The sequence below is a fragment of the Scyliorhinus canicula genome, chromosome 21, assembly GCF_902713615.1.
Source record: "Scyliorhinus canicula chromosome 21, sScyCan1.1, whole genome shotgun sequence".
Taxonomy (NCBI): Eukaryota; Metazoa; Chordata; class Chondrichthyes; order Carcharhiniformes; family Scyliorhinidae; genus Scyliorhinus; species Scyliorhinus canicula.
This window is the reverse complement of record NC_052166.1, coordinates 47,728,930-47,748,312: the sequence shown is the minus strand read 5'-3', so window position 1 is coordinate 47,748,312 and position 19,383 is coordinate 47,728,930. Positions and strand designations below refer to the sequence as shown.

General features: G+C 45.0%; 1 protein-coding gene across 3 annotated transcripts in view; it reads left to right on the top strand.

Annotated features, from left to right (window-relative positions):
• scai (suppressor of cancer cell invasion) overlaps window positions 1-19,383 on the top strand; it is a 222,252-nt gene that overhangs the window by 137,729 nt on the left and 65,140 nt on the right. For all 3 annotated transcript variants that reach the window (XR_005458494.1, XM_038781892.1, XM_038781891.1), the window contains exons 12-13: window positions 10,285-10,384; window positions 11,086-11,167. Coding sequence is in view for 2 of the 3 variants with exons in the window: in XM_038781892.1 (XP_038637820.1) it covers window positions 10,285-10,384; window positions 11,086-11,167 (182 nt within the window). In the remaining variant the exon portion in view is untranslated. The remainder of the gene's footprint in view (window positions 1-10,284; window positions 10,385-11,085; window positions 11,168-19,383) is intronic.

Genomic DNA, 19,383 nt, shown 5'->3' with positions numbered 1-19,383 from the left:
GGGCAAAACCCACGCAAACACGGGGGAAAGTGCTCAAACTCCACACTGACACAAACTTCACACGGACAGTGACCCAGAGCCGGGATTGAACCTGGGGCTTCGGCGTCGTGAGACTACAGTGCTACCCACTGCGCCACCGTTCTGCCCTAACCTTGTTTACTCTTAATAGTGTATAACCAGGATGCCTATCAACCCACTCTCGCGTATGCTCTGAAGTGCTTCACAGCCGGTTAAATAGAGTTGGACTTACTGCAGCCAATTTGTACACTGCAATGTTCCACAAATAGCAGTGAGGTCAGATAATCTGTTTTGGTGATGTTGGATGAGGAATATTTTCCAGGACACCTGAGGGCAGATGGGACTCTTGAAAAGTGTCTCATCCAAGCAATGGCACCTCCAGCGTGGTAGCAGTCCCTCAGTATTGCACTGAAATGCAAGCCTAGATTTTCTGTTCAAATTTTTGAAAGAACCTATAATCCTTCAATTTTGTTATATTTCACCAAAGGAAATCTGGTGAGCTCTTATTTGATTGATAGTCCTAAAAAATAAATAGGGTTACATTTTAAAGATGGGTTCTGGCTGATGAATGAAAATATACTTCATTGAAATATCTATCTAGCAAATTAAATTTTTGCAGCATGCTTAACATTTCTAGCCACTCGTGTCACTATTATTAATGTTTAATGAAAGTTAAGCCATCAGAAAGAATTGATGTGTTTGTAGGTGAATGGTCTTCATGAGAAATGAGATGCCAAGCATTACAGTAGCAGCCTTGAAATGTGATTTTATGTCCTTGCAGTGGGTTTTAGATCGACACTGCCAGCTAACCATTATTTTTTTTAGCAATCTTTCCTGCTTGTGTGGGAGGAGTTGCCAAGTCTAACAGTTTTAACATCAACAGTTACTTCAGTTTCACTATCTCTCAATGCTAAGATATGCAATTTCTCATAAACACTCTCTATTTAAAAACTAGAATGTATACTTTAAATGACTTTCTGGGTAACTGCACTGTTTGCTGTAGTACTGGGCTGTATGGATTAGTAAGATCCTTGGTTTGATGCCTGGTCTGGACTGAGATCTCAGTCGGGGCCTTACAATTTAAAAACAAAATATAAATTTAGAGTGCCCAATTATTTATTTTTTTCCAATTAAGGGGCCCGAACCTGCACATCATTGGTTTGTGGGGGTGAAACCCATGCACACACGGGAAAATGTGCAAACTCAACACAGACAGTGACCCGGGGCTGGGATTGATCCCGGATCCTCGGGCCATAGGCAGCAGTGCTAAGGTCATTACAATAAACTTGGCAATATTGAGGGAGTGGAAGAACTAGCCAGGGTAGACTATTTTGAATGACTTCAGGTAGAAAGCAGCATGTGTGAGCTATGTGTGTGGATATAATTAAGTTTAGCTGTGATGCATAGTTCATTCTAAAGCAAGAAGACTGGCCACTTGAGTGACGTGCCAGTGTATTCTACCGAGTATTGCTATCTTCAAACGTGATGTGATGAAAAATGAGTGGGGAAAAGAGGAGGAGATATATCAACAAAAAAAACGGAAGAAATACAGGGATGTTCACTTAAAATTTTACATAGTATTAACGTACTTCAAAAAATTTGTGGAGGTGTGAAGTTGTTGTGATTTTTGCACTCTATTTTTAAAAAATTTAGAGTACCCAATTAAGTTTTTGCAATTAAGGGGCAATGTAGCGTAGCCAATCCAGCTAGCCTGCACATCTTTTGGGTTATGGGAGCGAAACCCATGCAAACATGGGGAGAATGTGCAAACTCCACATGAACAGTGACCCAGAGCCGGGATCAAACCTGGGACCTCGGCGCCCTGAGGCAGCGGGGCTAACCCACTGCGCCACCGTGCTGCCCTTCGCACTCCTTTTTGATGCACACACACAACTCTATTCTTTTGTGGCTTTTATTTATTACATATACCGAATTGGAAGTCTAAATCTTGACAGGCTTGCCTTTAAATGTCACTACAAATACCTGTTCTTTGTTAGTTCAGTTTAGATATAAGCTTCACACTAAATTGCTTTCTGGAGGAAATAAAGAAAGATTCCTAGTTTTGTAGTGGGATATTGTTGGTTATGTTATCTTTGGCATTCAGAATATTTCCCTTTTTACAGTTTGCAGTATCCTTTTTCTTTGAAAGAATTAGAATGGTAGAAATTATAGTATATGATATTTTCTAGCTACGTGGTCTAGCTTCTATTACGATCCCAGACCAGACCCCAACAGTGGCTAGGATACTGGACCGAAACCCCAAAATTTTAGTTTGTGCAGAAAGAATGATTCGCTCCAGGAGTGATTGCATGAAGAAATAGCGATTTTGTGTTTTTGAAATAAAACTTTATTCTGAATAAATATCAAACGTTTTAATTTCATACCCAAAAAGAATCGCTTGCAATTAAACACTACAATGAAACCCCTTAAACACTACTCAATTTTTCATTAATCAACACGAAAATAAATAAATAACTTTTATTGTCACAAGTAAGGTTACTTTAACAGTGCAATGAAGTTACTGTGAAAAGCCCCTAGTCGCCACATTCCAGCGCCTGTTTGGGTACACAGAGGGAGAATTCCGAATTCTCAGCTGGTACGGGAATTGAACCCTCGCTGCTGGCCTTGTTCTGCATCACAAACCAGCTGTCTAGCCCACTGAGTTAAACCAGCCCTAAAGAAACATACAGCTCTCAATCTATTTTAAAATCAGCATGCTTGCTTTAGAAAACAGATTTGGTTCTTCTTAGAACCCCTTCAGAATCTGGCTGAATATCTTCAAAAAGCTGGTTCACTTGGCAAGTTTCAGCTTCTTCCTTGTCCCTAGACAAGATTGCTTTAAATATTATTTATCTTTGATAACTATCCTACTGTGAGAGAATTGTGGACTATGTGTCAGAAAGATCAGACTTAATCTCTTCTTTCTCCAAAGCCTTCTCCAAAAATTGTCTCTCTAAGCTTTTTTTCAAAACGTCTCTCTGAATTCCTTAGCTCTATCCAGCAATGACATAAACTCCCCAAGCTGAAAAAACAAATTAGCTCTGCAGACTGAAACTCACCAGGGACTTTCCCCAGTCAAACCATAGTGCATTAGCTCAGACTGAAAAACCACATTATGTGTTATGTGTTATAGTCAAACACACTATAACCCCAGACTTTTAATATTTAAATTGCCCCAATATTTAGAAGTCAATATTCAGTATTCCTAAAATCCTCCATCACACTTCTGACATTTGAATGGATGGAAGGGTTTCAGAAGTGTTCTAATTCACTAAAGGGGATCTTTGGCTGAACTAATTTTGTGGCAAGGATTGCTTTTGAATTGTCGGTTTCAGAATATATTATGCTCATGTAAAACTGTCAAAAATTATGAACATTTGCAAAAAACTAGAAACAAAGATACAAAATAATAATTCTTTCTATGCTCTCATAATCTGAAGTGAAACCTCCGCTATTGTGGTGTTTGAACTTAAACTGGGCTGTACAAGATTCCAAGTGGGCATCCAGGCTGACTAGAAATCTACAATAGATTATTACAAACCCTACTTCCATGTATTTAAAATGATTAATTTGGACAAATATTCTTAGTGTGTCATAGTGTTTTATGCTGTGGAGTGGGCATATAAAGAGGAAGATTTAATGAGCCTAATTGTAACTCATTCAAAACCCGTTCACTCATGCATTTTAAAGTCGGCCCTTGTGTGTCTCCATCTGACACTTGGAGTGAAAGCCATATTCATTAGCATTTTACGAAGCGATTGAAAACAAAGCTTATCCTGGTGTTCACATTAAGTGACTGTTTGCAAGTTATGAAAACTTGCACAAAAGTGATCCTTGGATTTTGGATTTTACAGTAGGGGGTATCTGATGGTGCAGAGGTAATTTTTCAAGATGTCTTATATTCACAGGCATTAAACAGATAAGTGTTGTATAGCAAAATCATTTCTTCCTTCTTATTGAGGCATTCCTTAAAGAGTTTTGAAAAACCTAGAGTCCTCTGAATTTCAATGCAGTAGGATAATAAATCAAAAAGCAATTGAAGGCAATTATACATTCCGGACAGGCGCCGGAATGTGGCGACTAGGGGCTTTTCACAGTAACTTCATTGAAGCCTACTCGTGACAATAAGCGATTTTCATTTCATTTCATTAAAAGAATATGTTGATTTGTCCTTATGAAATAATACTTTCATCCACACACTGGAACCAAGGTTGGTAAAAATCAAAAACTACATACTGTGTTGCCCTATCAAATTAGTATACATAGATTTACACACTGGAATTCTTTATCGAAATGAATTGTTAGAAACATAAAACAAATTGTTCAAAAAAGATTTTGAGAAGTTTTTAATTCAAAATTAATTTAAAGAAAGTTAACAACTCTCAAGGACTTTAAAATAATCTCACTGCTGATTATCAAATGTGTTGTTACGATCTGCAATCAGGGGCGGGATTCTCCGACCCCCTGCCGGGTTGGAGAATCGCTCGGGGCCGGCGTCAATCCAGCCCCGGCCGTGTCCTGAATTTTCCACCACCTGAGATTCGGCAGGGGCGGGAATCGCGCTGCGCCGGTCGGCGGGCCCCCTGTGGCGATTCTCCGGCCCGCGATGGGCTGAAGTCCCGCTGCTGACAAGCGTCTCCCGCCAGCAGGAATCAAAACACCTACCTGACTGGCGGGATTGGAGGCGCGGGGTCCTGGGGGGAGCGTGGGGCGATCTGATCCTGGGGGTGCCCCCACGGTGGCCTGGCCCGCGATCGGGGCCCACCGATCGGCGGGCGGGCCTGTGCCGTGGGGGCACTCTTTTTCTTCACCATGGCGGAGGCGGAAGAGACCCCCTCCCCTGCGCATGCGCCGGGATGACGTCAGCAGCCGCTGACGCTCCGGCGCATGTGCGGACTTGCGCCAGCCGGCGAAGTCCTTTCGGCCCCAGCTGGCGTGGCACCAAAGGCCGTTCACGCCAGCCGGCGGAGTGGTAACCACTCCGGCGCGGGCCTAGCCCCTCAATGTGAGGGCTTGGCCCCTAAAGGTGCGGAGACGTCCGCACCTTTGGGGCAGCCCGACGCCGGAGTGGTTCACGCCACTCCAACACACCGGGACCCCCCCGCCCAGCCGGGTAGGGGAGAATCCCGGCCCAGATCTCTGAGGAACGGTTAAAAGGCATTTTGACATGAACTTGAAGATGATTAATTTGTAGATCAATGGGGAAAAATCTGGGGGTGTAGAATTAAATTTGCTAGCTTTCTCAAAGAATCAGCATGGACTTCCCAGCATGCGGAGAAAAGTACAGCTATTTGGCTAGAGTGTACTTCACTCTCCCGCTCATGAGAAACAAAATTAAGACTCTTGGAGTTATAAATGAGGCCTTTAATCGAGGTATAGAACGGGCTGATGATGTTCCAAGTAGGTACCTCAGAGAGCCCTGATTCAAGAATAACACAGACTGTTATACTCCAGATTTGATTCCAAGTTGTTATAGTTATCCATGTCCAGTCACAAGTATTGATCAGGTTTATATCAGGCATTGCATATGAGAACAGTTAACCAATTAGAACATAGGCGTGTCTACTTAATTATAATATTTAATCATTACAAAGACGCGTACATGCAATCCTCTAATATTTATCACTAGTTTCTCGTTATCAGGCCCGTGGAGTCAATCTCCTCCTTCTCTGACTCCCCTGACTTGTGTCGCCCATTTCCCAACGTAAAAAATGTTTCAGCAATAAACAGTTCTTTGTGATTATGCCTCCCTTTATGTCTACTTTCAGGCAATTTGGCACCAGAACAAAATGGTGAACAATCCCACATTGTCATTGCCATTCTTGAGAATGACCATCTGTGGCATCCTTTCCCTGGGGTCCCATCACCAGAAGGATGTGTCCTTGGGATGGTTTCCTATAGCTAATCATTTCCGCTAAGCAGCTTAAGTGACACCGATCGATGCAGACCAATTTTAACCCCTTCAGCACTTGACTAAAGCTACACCCTTTCAGGATGAATAGTCTCCTTCTGTTTTGTATGATTCTTTTGATAAACCAGAATGTATAATTTTGCACTGATCACTTCATCAAATCAAAAAATAAGTAGTTTTAAGTATTCACATCGATAGACGTCCGTGATGGCATGTGAAAGCAGGTCGCACAAAAGGTGGCTCCTGCCAGGGTCCCAGTATTTTTATCTTTGTCTATTTTGTTCGGGAGATTTGGGGTTCTAACGAGTAAGTTGCTGTGGAAAGGCGACTGAGGAATGTCAAAAGCCTCGTTTAAAAATGGCCACGAGAAAGAAACCCACAGCTGGTAACCCGACAAAAGAATCTGGGAGAGAAATGATGGTGGAGGCGGCCACACCCATCACGTTAGAAACATTGGCTGGGGTAATAGTGCAGGAGTTGGAGAAATTTGGCAGTCAGATGGATGGCCAATTTGAACGAAAAGGGAAGGAGAATGAAGAGTCGTTTAAAGCCACCATCGAGGAGACGTCGGGCCAAATGTAGGAGATGCTGGGCAAGACTGCCGAAGCTGTGAAGGAACAAGGGGAGAGGCTGAAGGGTATGGAGGAGGCCTTGTCAAGGAATGTGGATCAGCTTGCCTCATTGGAAGCTGAGGTGCTGCTCATGGCAGACAGGAATAAGGGCCTGAAGGCCAAAGTTGAAGATCTGGAGAACAGGTACATGAGCCTCAGAGTGGGTGGAGGGCCCCGAGACCAACAGAATATTTTTCTAAAATGTTCTCTTGATTGGTGGGTGGAGATGAAGTGTTCTCCGCTCCAGAATTGGACAGGGCACATTGGGCCCTGCGGCAGATATCGTGGCCGAATGAGCCGCCGTGGGTGGCGATCGTCCAATTTCACAGTTCCCAGAGAAAGGAGCGGGTCCTGGTAAGGGCCAGGAAGAGTTGTAACATCGATTGGGACAGGCACATTGTGTGGCATCTACCAGGACATTGGAACCGAGCTGGGCGGCCTTCAATAAGGCGAAGACGGTTCTGTACAATAAGGGTGTGCAGTTTGGGTGAGACTTATGCTGGACTCAAGGGATCAGCATTCATCAAGGACAAAGGACTGGGACTGGTGTGAGGAGGGATGGTGGGATTTTTTCTGTATGTGAAAGTTGGGTTGTGGTTTCTTATAAATATTGCAATATAGTGTGTTATGTTTTTGCTCTTTTTCTTGGAGGGTGAAGGTGGGATTTTTTTTCCTGGAGTCTAGGGTCATGGGGGATGGTAAAGTGGGGGTTTGATATGGTAATTGGAGGAAAACAGATGCAGAAACAGGCGGGGGTCTAGTGCTGCCAAATTTGCTGTACCATTATTGGTTGGCCAGGGCTGAGAAGGTGTTGGGGTGGTGCGGGGACCCGGGGACTCTCTGGGTTCAGATGGAGTCGAGGCCATGTAGAGGGAGAAAGTTGGGAACATTGATAACAGCACCACTTCCGTTGGTGCCAGAAAAGTACTCTGTGAACCCAGCGATGGTTTCAACACTAAAAATATTGAGGCAATTCCTCCAGCATTTTAAGTGGGGGGCAGCTTCAAGACTGACTCTCATTTTTGCTAACCACCTGTTTGAGCCAGCACGGTTAGATTCCACATTTGGTGCATGGAGGGAGAAAGGCCTACAGAGAGTAGGAATTTATTTTTGGAGGGAAGGTTTGCCAGCCTGGAAGAGCTGTGGACGCAATTTGGGCTGTTAGGCTCGGACATGTTTAGATACTTCCAGATGCGGAGTTTTGTTAAGAGGTTTTTTTTCAAATTTCCCGGTGGTGCCACCATCTTCCTTATTGGAAAGTATTCTCTCCTGTTCGGAGCCGGATGAGAGCAGTACCTCCAGCATGTATGCGCGGATTGTAGGGGAAGAGTTTGAGTTCGGTGGAGGGGGTGAAAGTTAATTAAGTGGAGGAGGTGTGGAGTGAGGGGCTGTGGAGGGTGAGTGCTACGTTATTGTGTGCAAGACTGAGCATTATCCAGCTAAAGGTGGTGTTTCAAGCGCACCTCACTAAGGTTAGGGTGAGTTTTATTTTTGAGGGGGTGAAGGATAGATACAAGTGTTGCTTGAGGGATTTTGCACAACACACACACACACACACATACACATACACATACATCTAGTCCTATTCTAATCTGGTGGGTTTCCGCATTTATTGCGAAAGGATTGTAAAAGTAGAGAAGTGTTGCATTGTATAGGATGTTGGTGAGATCACATCTGGAGTATTGTGTCCAGTTTTGGTCTCCTTATTTGAGAAAGGATGTGGTGGAATTGGAGGCAGTTCAGAGGAGGTTCACCGGATTGATTCCGGGGATGAAAGGGTTGACGTATGAGGAGAAATTAAATAGTTCGGGCTTATAAATTGCTTTGATTTCAGAAGAAGGAGAGGGGATCTGATTGAGGTATATAAGATACTAAAGTATACATAGATCAAATGTTCCCCCTTGTGGGGCAATCTAGAATGAGAGGCCACAGATATAGGTTGAGAGGCGGTAGATTTAAAACAGATGGGGAGGAACTACTCGCAGAGGATGGTGAATTTGTGAAACTCATTGGCCCATAGTGCGGTGGATGGAATCTAAATCATTAAATTGCTTCAAGAAGGCGATAGATATATTTGTGATTTAAAATGGGTTAAAGGGATATGGGGAACAGGCAGGGGGGTGGATTTCATACCAGGAGGAGATCAGCCATGATCTGATTGGCAGAGCAGCCTAACTCTACTTCTCCTAATTCCTATGTTCCTATGACTAGGTCACTGTTGGTTGTTTGGGGGGGGGGGGGGGGGGGGGGGGGGGGGGGGCGGGTATTTATTTTTTGTTTTTTGTTGTTTCCGGGTTGGACAGTGTTGCCACTTTATTATCAAACCACAAGCCGCGAGTATGTTTCTTGTATTCACCAAATGACCACACAACATTATGTTAGTTCAAAGGACAGTTTATTATTGAACACGAGACTTATTCTGTGCAATGATACACCGGCTATGTATTAAACTATACTTATCTACTAAGATAATCTTTACTTAACTTCTGGATGACTGGCTCTGTGCGGGTAGATAAGGCCTTTATCTGAGTCCTCGCGTGTGTCTGCTGGAACGTCGGGTTCGTCTCGGCTGCGGCTCGTCTCTCTCAGGTAGCGATTGTGGTCTTGAACTTGACTGGTTGTTATGCTGCAATTGGTGTCGGCACAGGCCGATTCCAAAAGAGATCGATCCCTACTGCGCAGGGCTTCTTATCCTTCTTTTTCGCTCCTTTTTGGGCGGAGTTAACTCGGGGTCCAATGGATTGATAGAGTCTCAATCACTCTGATCGATACTGGCCAATTAGGGGCGGGGTACCTTGACGGCTGGGCGGGTCCTAGTCGTTATTGTTCCAAGTGCGTATGCCTTTCCAAATAAGGGGAGGTGGCACTGGGGAGTCTGCTACTGTTACTATTCCTTGATTTGAGTCGATTATCCTGGGGAAATCGGTGATTGATCTTTAACAGGTGCAGGTTTTTCCTTTGCACAGTACACGGACTGTGCGCTGTCTGTGTCCAAGCTTGACCACAATTCCCATTACCCTTTGCAGGTGGCCATTTTTGGTGGCCACAACAGCATGTGGGGGGAATTTGTATTGGGTTGGTTTTTGGTTAAAGGTACTTGATTGCATGTTTTTAATTTTCAAATGTTAAAAATTTAATTTAAATATTTTTTTTAATAAAAAGTATTCATGTCCAATTTTTGATATTGAAAATGCAGAATACATTGTACACTTTGTCAATATTACTCCAAAGACATTTGATTGAAATTCCCAGTGTAATTTCCCCACTCCTAATTAACAGACTCCCCCTCTCTGTGTTGTTTCATAGGAGCATTATCAAACTTTGACACTGACATGCATAAAGAGATATTAGGGCAGGTAAACTAAAGCTTTAGTCAGCGAAAGGCATTTTAAGGAGTGCCTTAAAGGAGGAGAGAAAGGAGAGAGCCGGAAATGTTTATGGACAGAATTCAGAGTTTAGGACTTTGGCAACTGAAGACAACTGGAGTAATGGACTGATTAAAATCGGGGATCTTGGAGGGCTGTAGGACGGTTGCAGTGTTGGAGAGAAAATTGTTGAATTTGTAGTCCACACATGTTCCAGCAATTAATGAATACTTCCACAATTATTAATTTTTAATTTTATGTATAGTGAAAGCATGCTTGTAAAGAAACAACCTATGTATGAGCAGAGTGGCTATACCAAACCCAACTAAGTTAGTAACAAACTTGGATGATATAAAATGATGTTTGTTTTCCTGTTTAGGTCCATATGATTTTGGTGGGGTGCTCACCAACAATAATCGTGATGCAGGAAGCATGGAAGTAATACAAAAACGCAACAATTCATTTAAAGAAATGCACTGGTAGGTATGTCAGTCCAGATTCAGTACAGGTATTGAGGAAGCTTTGAACATTTTATGACAGATATGTTCACTATGATTGCTAAGTTCTCCATAACAGGGGTGCATGGAAATAGACCAGTGCCGTCCACGATTGGCAAAAACAAATTAGATTTTCATATTGGTGTACCACCATATTTTAAGTGATGCTGAATATTAACTTTCACACCTCCCTGTCTTCCCCAACTTTATCTTTCACTTATATTTCCTTAAAGTGGCTGTCAGTGCTCGACAATTGTTACAGCATGTTTTTATAGAAGCATCATCCATGTTTCAATAGTTTTATGATGATTCCCATAGTTCTCTTTATCCCCCTGCACTCAAATACTATATAAATTTTCTGATAATCTCTTGCTGGGAGAGCTGGTGCTTTGTAGATTTAACATTTACACAAATTGCAGGAATCTGTTTACCATATTACATTTGCCTTATGCTGTGTTATCCCTTTAATTTCAGAGTTACCCGTAAGCTGGATTTACATGATACAGTGATTACAGTTTAATTTTCATAGCAAATCCTTTACAGTGAATGAAATTTATTTTGAATATTTTTGCCAGGTTTGTACTTCGACTGGCAGATATGGATATGGTATGTAAGGCATGATTTCTTGGTAAAATCGCAACTACATAGAGCTGTAATTCTTCTGTATTTTCCTTTCTCTTTAGTCTTCACCCTGGTGATTTTTTCCCTTTTACACGGAAACCATTATTTCTAATTGTGGACTCATCAAATAGTATAGCATATAAGGTAAGCTAAAATTCTGCATTAAAATGTTAATGTGGTTCAGCTGTAATTTAAAACCAGTATCAAATCCACTTTCCTTTTACTGTAATTATCATAGAATCATAAAATGGTGACAGCACAGAAGGAGGCCATTCATTCCCATCGGTTCCGTGCCTGTTCTCTGTTAGACAGTTTACCTAGTCCCACTCCTCTCTTTTTCTTGCAATTTGTTTCTCTTCAGAAAGTTATCTAATTCCCTTTTGAAAGCCACGATTGAATCTGCTTCCATCACACTCTGAGACAGTATGTTCCAGATCTTAAACACCTGCTGTGTTTTAAAAAAAAAAAACTTTTTCTCTTATTGCTTCTTTTGTCAATCAGCTTCAATTAGTGGTCTCTGGTTGTTGATCCTTCTGCCAATGGAACAGTATCTCTATCTATTCTATCCAAAACCCTCATGATTCTACCTATCCACAAAACTGAAACTTCTTGCTGAGGAACGATGCTTGTGAATCTTGCCTGCACCCTGCCTAATGCCTTCAAATCCTTCCTAAAATGTGGTGTCCAGAACTGGATGCAATAATCCAGTTAAGGCCGAATCAGTGTAGGCCCTTACTTATTATTAACCTCTCTCAATCTGCCTTGCCACCTTCAGTGATTTGTACACGTATACCTCGGGTCAATTAACTCCTGCACCTGCTCACCTCCCCACGCCTTTATATGTATGCTTTATTTTAAATTGCCTTTCCTTGTACTTCCCACCAAAATAACTCCCTTCCCATTTCTCTGCATTAAAGATCATCTGCCACTTGCCTACCCAATCCGCCAGTATAAATCCTCCTCCAGTCTATATCACTGTTTTATGTCATTTTCAAATTTAGAAATTGTGTCCTGTGTACCCAGGTTTAGGTCATTAAAATACATCAGGAAAAGCAGGGGGCTTAATACTGACCTCTGGGGAAATTCACTAGAAACCTTCCTCCAGTCTGAAAAACAATCATTCACTACTATTCTGTTTCCTGTCATTCAGCCAACTTTATATTCATCCTTTTAATTCCCAGGGCATTAATACTGCTGATGAGCTTGTCATTTTCGAAATCGATGTACACCACATCAACCCTTTGTTACTTCACCCAAATGCCAAGATTGGTTAAACACAATTTGCCCTTCACACATCCTTGCTGGCTTTCCTTAATTACGCCAGATTTCTCCAAAGTGAAAGTTAACTTTGTCCCAAATTATCATTTCTAAAAACTTTTCCACCACCGAGGTTAAACTGATTGGCCTATAGTTGCTGGGTTCACTCTTATACTCTTTCCTGAATAACATTTGTAATTCTCTAGCAGCCCCCTGCTAGAGATATTGGCAAGTACCTCTGCAGTTTGAACTCTTATTATTCCCTGTATCATGGGTGCATCTCATGCAGTCCTGGTGACGAATCAACTTTAAGTACAGCCAGACTATCTAATGCCTCGTCTTTATCAATCTTCAGCCCATACAGTCTCTCAATTACTTCCTGTTTTACTATGACTTGGGCATCAACATCTTCCCTGATGAGAACAGATGAAAAATACTCATTTAGTAACTCCGTCATGCCCCCGTCATGACCTCCAAGCATAAATCCTCTGTCATACCTGATTGATGCGACTTTTCCTTTTAGCGTTATACTATTTATTTGCCTATAGAAAACGTCTGGATTCTCTTTCATGTAGCTGCCAGTCTCGCTTTGTGCCCATTCCTTGCTTCCCTTCTTTGATTTTTCACTTCCCCTCTGGACCTTCTATATTCAGCCTGGATTATCCATCTGACAAATGTCATATGCACCCTTTTGCTGCTTTGTCTTACTCTCTACCTTTTTTGTCTTTAGGGATCTGAATTTGATTCCCTATCCTTTCCCATCGTGCGATACACTTCAGTATACTTGGCCTATTCCCTCTTTGAAGGCAACCCATTGTTATGTTAGAGTTTTGCCTATCCTGTCCGTGTGGAATCTTACCCTTTTTTGAGGTTATTGCTGCAATATGATATTTCCACATGGTTTTCTCATGCTGCAGCTCACCAACCATATGTGCCACACTCCGTTCATTCGCGTACAGAGACAGTAAAGCTAATTTAGATCTTATTACATTCCCTTTTACCCTGATCTCACCTAATACCTACAGATATCATTTTCTACTGTAGTGGTATCTGTATTTTCCAATTGTCTATGCACCTTGGCTTTCCATTCTAATGTTACCCCCTGGTTCCCACATTACTGTTCCTTCCCCAACAGCGCTGGTGTTACAAGCTTAGTTGGTATTATAACTGGATGGGAAGATAGCAGAATGGAACCTTGACTTAAAAGACGGTAACTTTTATTTTTCTTTAGAAAACGTGGAGGAATGGAGCAACAGGACCACAAACTAATTTTAATAATAAAGAGATTTGTTATTAAACATAAAAAGTTTGATTATGGTACAATACTTCTTTACTCCCCCTTAGCTTCACAAATATACACCGATTTTAAGGTTAACACAAGTTACAAGTATGTCATAGGCTATAATTGTCCCATTCTCCACATAGACTGGCTGTGATCAGATATACTCCACTCTGAACCAGAGTAAATTTCTGTGGATTTCTCCTCAAAATCTCCCCAGATGATTCTTACACTGAGCCACCTTGACTCACTGAACTCTGGCTTCCACAAGTGTGATTTCAAAAAGACACCGTTTCATATCTTCTTTTAAACAATCCTTTCCGTCAGCTGCTTCCATCAATTCGCTTCCAGGTTTTACACCTCTGCCTTAAGGATCCCTTTTGTCTTGACTGATACACAAACTCTTTACAATTGTTCTAACTATCAATTCTCAGACTGTATTAAGATGGCTCTAGCTCTGTTCAGATGTAATTTATCCAGCCTTTATTGGTCCTATTTTCCCCAGAACAGCTCCCAATATCCCAGGAATCTAAAGCCCTCCCTCCTGCACTGTATCTCTAGCCACGGATTCATCTGCTTTATCCTTCTATTTCTATACTCAGTAACACATGGTACTGGGTGTAAACTGAGCATCATTACTTTTTGAGGTCCTGCTTGTTAATTTCTTTAGTGCCTCCTAGAATTCTGCCTGCTGGACTATATCCTTCTTTCTACCGCTATCATTGGTACCAATAGGGATCACTGTTGCTGGGTGTCGCCCGCCCGCCCCAAGTGTTCTGCAACTGCTGAATGACATTATTTTCATTGTCGCAAGTGTAATCTTGTTAAACCTCTGTTTTTGAACTGATTTACCACCTTGGCTGAGTGGTTTTCTTTCAAAACTTTTAATGATGCACTTCTGCTAGTTAAGTTAAAATGGAGCTTTTAAAATGTACACACAAACCAACGCAAATCCTATTCTGGCTTAGAACATAGAACAGTACAGCACAGAACAGGCCCTTCGACCCTCAATGTTGTGCCGAGCCATGATCACCCTACTCAAACCCACGTGTCCACCCTATACCCGTAACCCAACAACCCCCCCCCTTAACCTTACTTTTATTAGGACACTACGGGCAATTTAGCATGGCCAATCCACCTAACCCGCACATCTTTGGACTGTGGGAGGAAACCGGAGCACCCGGAGGAAACCCACGCACACAGGGGGGAGGACGTGCAGACTCCACACAGACAGTGACCCAGCTGGGAATCGAACCGGGGACCCTGGAGCTGTGAAGCATTTATGCTAACCACCATGCTACCCTGCTGCCCCTTCGTCTGCTCCTTTTTGCTCCTCTCCTTTTCTTGGTTTTATATCTAGAGACGTAAGCTACAAAAGTAAGTAACAATGAACTGTTTCCATTGGTTTGCAAGATGGCAACAAGAGGGCACAAATTTAAGATTAACGAAAATAATTAAAAAACTTAGTAAAACATCTTTACATGGAGTGGGGTTGAAGGCAGAGGGGGGTGAAGGGAGGGATGAAGATTAAGGGGAGTGAAGGGAGGGTTGGGGACCGCATGGAGGTTTGGGGGGGGTTGAGGGGCTCACGAGGGGCGGGAAGGTTTCACTGGTGTTCACTCACTCGTGCTGCCCGATGTAGGTCATTGACCTTCTTGCGACACTGGAGGCCAGTCCTCCTGGTCACACGTTCGAGCTCACGGTCAACGCCATTCATCCCAGGCAGTACTGGCTGCCCTGTGGCTCACCCTTCAGGCCCCTGAGGGGAACAGGACATCCCTGCTGGCCTCCACTGCATCTAGGAGCCTCCCCAGGAACTTGTCTCCAAATCTTGGGACCGGTCTTCTCGGCGCCATGGCTGCGAGCCGATTGCGGTTGGCTGTGCAAGTTCTGTTTAAGTGCCGCTCGACCTTGTTAGCGGGAGGCTGGCAAACGCGGTCCCAGCGAAATTGGCTGGTGAGCCTTCATTTGTAATGAGAAGCCGGTGGGGCCTCGTTAAGTGGACCAATTAACATTGAATAGCGTTGCAGGCCTCGCCGGGACGAGCGCCGTGAAGCTCGTGGCAGTTCCCGCTCGCTATCACACTTCGAAATCTTTCCTTAGAAACGTGCCCATTAGTATTGGGCGGAGAATATTGAAACGGAGCAGCGATTGTATCGAGGGACGGAGTCTATGTAGAGGTGAATGGAGAGGAATAACTGTAAAGGCACCAGCTCGAGGGCATTGGCATGGCTCGCCTTCCGTTTTCCCAAATGAAATGGACTGTCAATCCGATTGTGGTGGCCACTTTGAAAATATGGGGACAATTTAGATGGCACTTTAAACTGGGTGCTATGTCGATGTTGGCCCCAATCTGTGGAAACCATCGTTTTGTACCAGCGGTTTTGGATTCATCCTTCAGGGCTTGGACGGTGGAGGGGCTGGAAAAGCTTGGTGATCTGTTTGTTGATGGCAAGTTCCAGAGTTTTGAGGAGTGGCTAGAGAAGTATAAACTCTCAGGAGCTAATCGGTTTCGATATTTTCAGGTGTGAAACATTGGACAGTTCCGCTGCCAAGGAGGCTTCGGCAGGGGCTGGTGGGACTGCTGGGGGATGGTCCGGGGATGACGAGAGGGTGTACAGTGGGGCAGTTTTTGGCAGGCCGGGTCCACACGCGGCCGCTGCCATGTTGTACGGTGCGGCTGCCGGCGTGCTCATTCATGACCATGCTGGGTCGGCAGGTAAAGCCGGGGGCTTTACGTGGTGCAACTGCTATCCCCCCACCGGACGGAGCATCGATGTGGGGGCGGCACTGACTTCCTGGTCGTAAGACCAGACGCATCCTCTGGATATAGCCGCAGAATCTCTGCAGAATCAACCCCCAAATATCTAATGCGGGTCGGCTGAGAAGTTCTACCTCGGGTGACATTCATTTAGTTGGCCACCGTCAGATGCTGGGAGGTGGGGTAAGAGGGAGGGCATTGGGGATTGGTTGTTGTTTCTTTTGGATTTGTGGGGTGGATGAAAAGGCTGAAATATTGCTAACTGTTGTACATAGAGGGTACTAACGGTTTATTCTGCAAAATTGTTAACAGTATTTTTCTTTAAACTGGGATGGGTTGGTAGCGGGAATATTTTTGCATATTGCAACATCTGGTTGTATATTTGAAATCTTTTTTTTTGAATAAAGATATTTTCTTTTAAAAAAGCCTCACCAAAGTACCGTCGCTCCCACTCCCATTCTCGGACTGTTTAAAAAAAAAAAACAATTAATTCAAATTTTCACAAAAAAGAAAACAATAACAGAAAATTCTAAGAACAAAAAAAAACAGACCCCCCCCCCCCCGTAAATACAAAAGAGAAACAATAAATTAATGCCCGTCATTGGCAACAAACAGATATTCAACCCAAAACAAAAACAGAGACACACACCCCCCCCCCCCCCTGTAAATACAAAAGAGAAACAATAAATTAATGCCCGTCATTGGCAACAAACAGATATTCAACCCAAAACAAAAACAGAGACACCCCCCCCCCCCCCCCCCGGTTGCTGCTGACCTTTTGTTTTTACCGTTCTGCCAGGAGATCTAGGAATGGTTGCCATCTCCTGTAAAACCCCTGCACTGACCCCCCCTTAGGGCAAATTTCACCCTCTCCAATTTAATAAACCCCGCCATATCGTTGACCCAGGCCTCCATGCTTGGGGGCCTCGCATCATAGAACATAGAACAGTACAGCACAGAACAGGCCCTTCGGCCCTCAATGTTGTGCCGAGCCATGATCACCCTACTCAAACCCACGTATCCACCCTATCCCCGTAACCAACAACCCCCCCTTAACCTTACTTTTATTAGGACACTACGGGCAATTTAGCATGGCCAATCCACCTAACCCGCACATCTTTGGACTGTGGAAGGAAACCGGAGCACCCGGAGGAAACCCACGCACACAGGGGGAGGACGTGCAGACTCCACACAGACAGTGACCCAGCCGGGAATCGAACCTGGGACCCTGGAGCTGTGAAGCATTTATGCTAACCACCATGCTACCCTGCTGCCCCAAAGGGTCTGAAGAAGAATCCTCCGCCGGGCTACTAGGGACGCAAAGGCCAGAACACCGGCCTCTTTCGCCTCCTGCACTCCCGGCTCCACTGCAACCCCAAATATTGCGAGTCCCCAGCCTGGATTGACCTACCACCCTCGATACCGTCCTTGCTACACCCTTCCAAAATTCCCCCAGCGCTGGGCATGCCCAGAACATGTGGACATGGTTTGCTGGGCTCCCTGAGCACCTAATACACCTGTCCTCGGTCCCAAAAAAACGGCTCATCCTTGTCCCGGTCATATGCGCCCTATGCAGTACGTTAAACTGTATGAGGCTAAGCCTCGCACACGAAGAGGAGGAGTTCACTCTTTCTAGGGCATCCGCCCACGTCCCCTCTTCAATCTCCTCACCCAGCTCCTCCTGCCATTTATCTTTCAGCTCCTCCACCGAGGCCTTGTCTACCTCCTGCATCACCTGGTACACTTCCGAGATCCTCCCCTCTCCAACCCATACCCCCGAGAGCACCCTGTCCTGGACCCCACGCGGCGGCAGCAGGGGGAACCCCGCAACCTGCCAGCTGACAAACTCCCTTACTTGCATGTACCGAAAGGTGTTCCCCGGGGAAGCCTGAACTTCCCTTCCAGCTCAGCCAGGCTCGCGAACTTCCCGTTTATGAACAGGTCCCCCAGCCTCCTGACACCAGCCCAGTGCCAACTCAGGAACCCACCATCAATTCTCCCCGGAACAAACTGGTGGTTCCCCCGTATCGGGGACCCCATCGAGGCCCCCACCTCTCCCCTGTGCCGCCTCCATTGCCCCCAAATCTTGAGGGTAGCTGCCACCACCGGGCTCGTGGTATACCTCGTTGGAGGGAGTGGCAGCGGTGCCGTTGCCAGCGCTTCCAGGCTCGTACCCACACAGGATGCCATCTCCAGCCTCTTCCATGCCGCCCCCTCCCTGTCCATTACCCACTTACGCACCATCGCTGCGTTGGCAGCCCAATAATACCCACAGAGGTTGGGCAACACCAGCCCCCCCCCATCCCTGTCCCGCTCCAAGAACACCCGTCTCACCCTTGGAGTCCCGTGTGCCCACACAAATCCTGTAATTCTCCTGTTAACCCGCCTGAAAAAGGCCTTCGGGATAAGGATGGGGAGGCACTGGAACAGGAACACAAACCTCAGGAGCACCGTCATCTTGACTGACTGCACCCTACCTGCCAAAGACAGCGGCAGCATGTCCCACCTCATAAACTCCTCCTCCATTTGCTCCACCAGCCTTGTGTGGTTTAGCTTATGCAAGGCCCCCTAGCTCCTGGCCACCTGAACCCCCAAGTACCTGAAGCTCCTCTCCGCCCTATTCAGTGGGATCCTCCCCTCCTGGTCCCCCAGGTGTACCACAAACAGCTCGCTTTTCCCAAAGTTAAGCTTATACCCTGAGAAATCCCCAAATTCCCGGAGAATTCCCATCACCACCGGCATTCCCCCCACCGGGTCCACCACATACAACAATAGGTCATCCGCATAGAGCGACACTCGGTGCTCCTCCCCACCCCGGACCAGCCCCCTCCAATCCCCCAACTCTCTCAGTGCCATAGCCAGGGGTTCAATTGCCAGCGCAAAAAGTAGGGGCGACAGGGGACACCCCTGCCTCGTCCCTCGGTATAGTCGAAAATACTCCGACCTCCTCTTATTCGTGGCCACACTCGCCATCGGGGCCTCATACAACAGCCTCACCCAACTGACAAACCCCTCCCCAAACCCAAACCTTTCCATCACCTCCCACAAGTACCCCCACTCGAC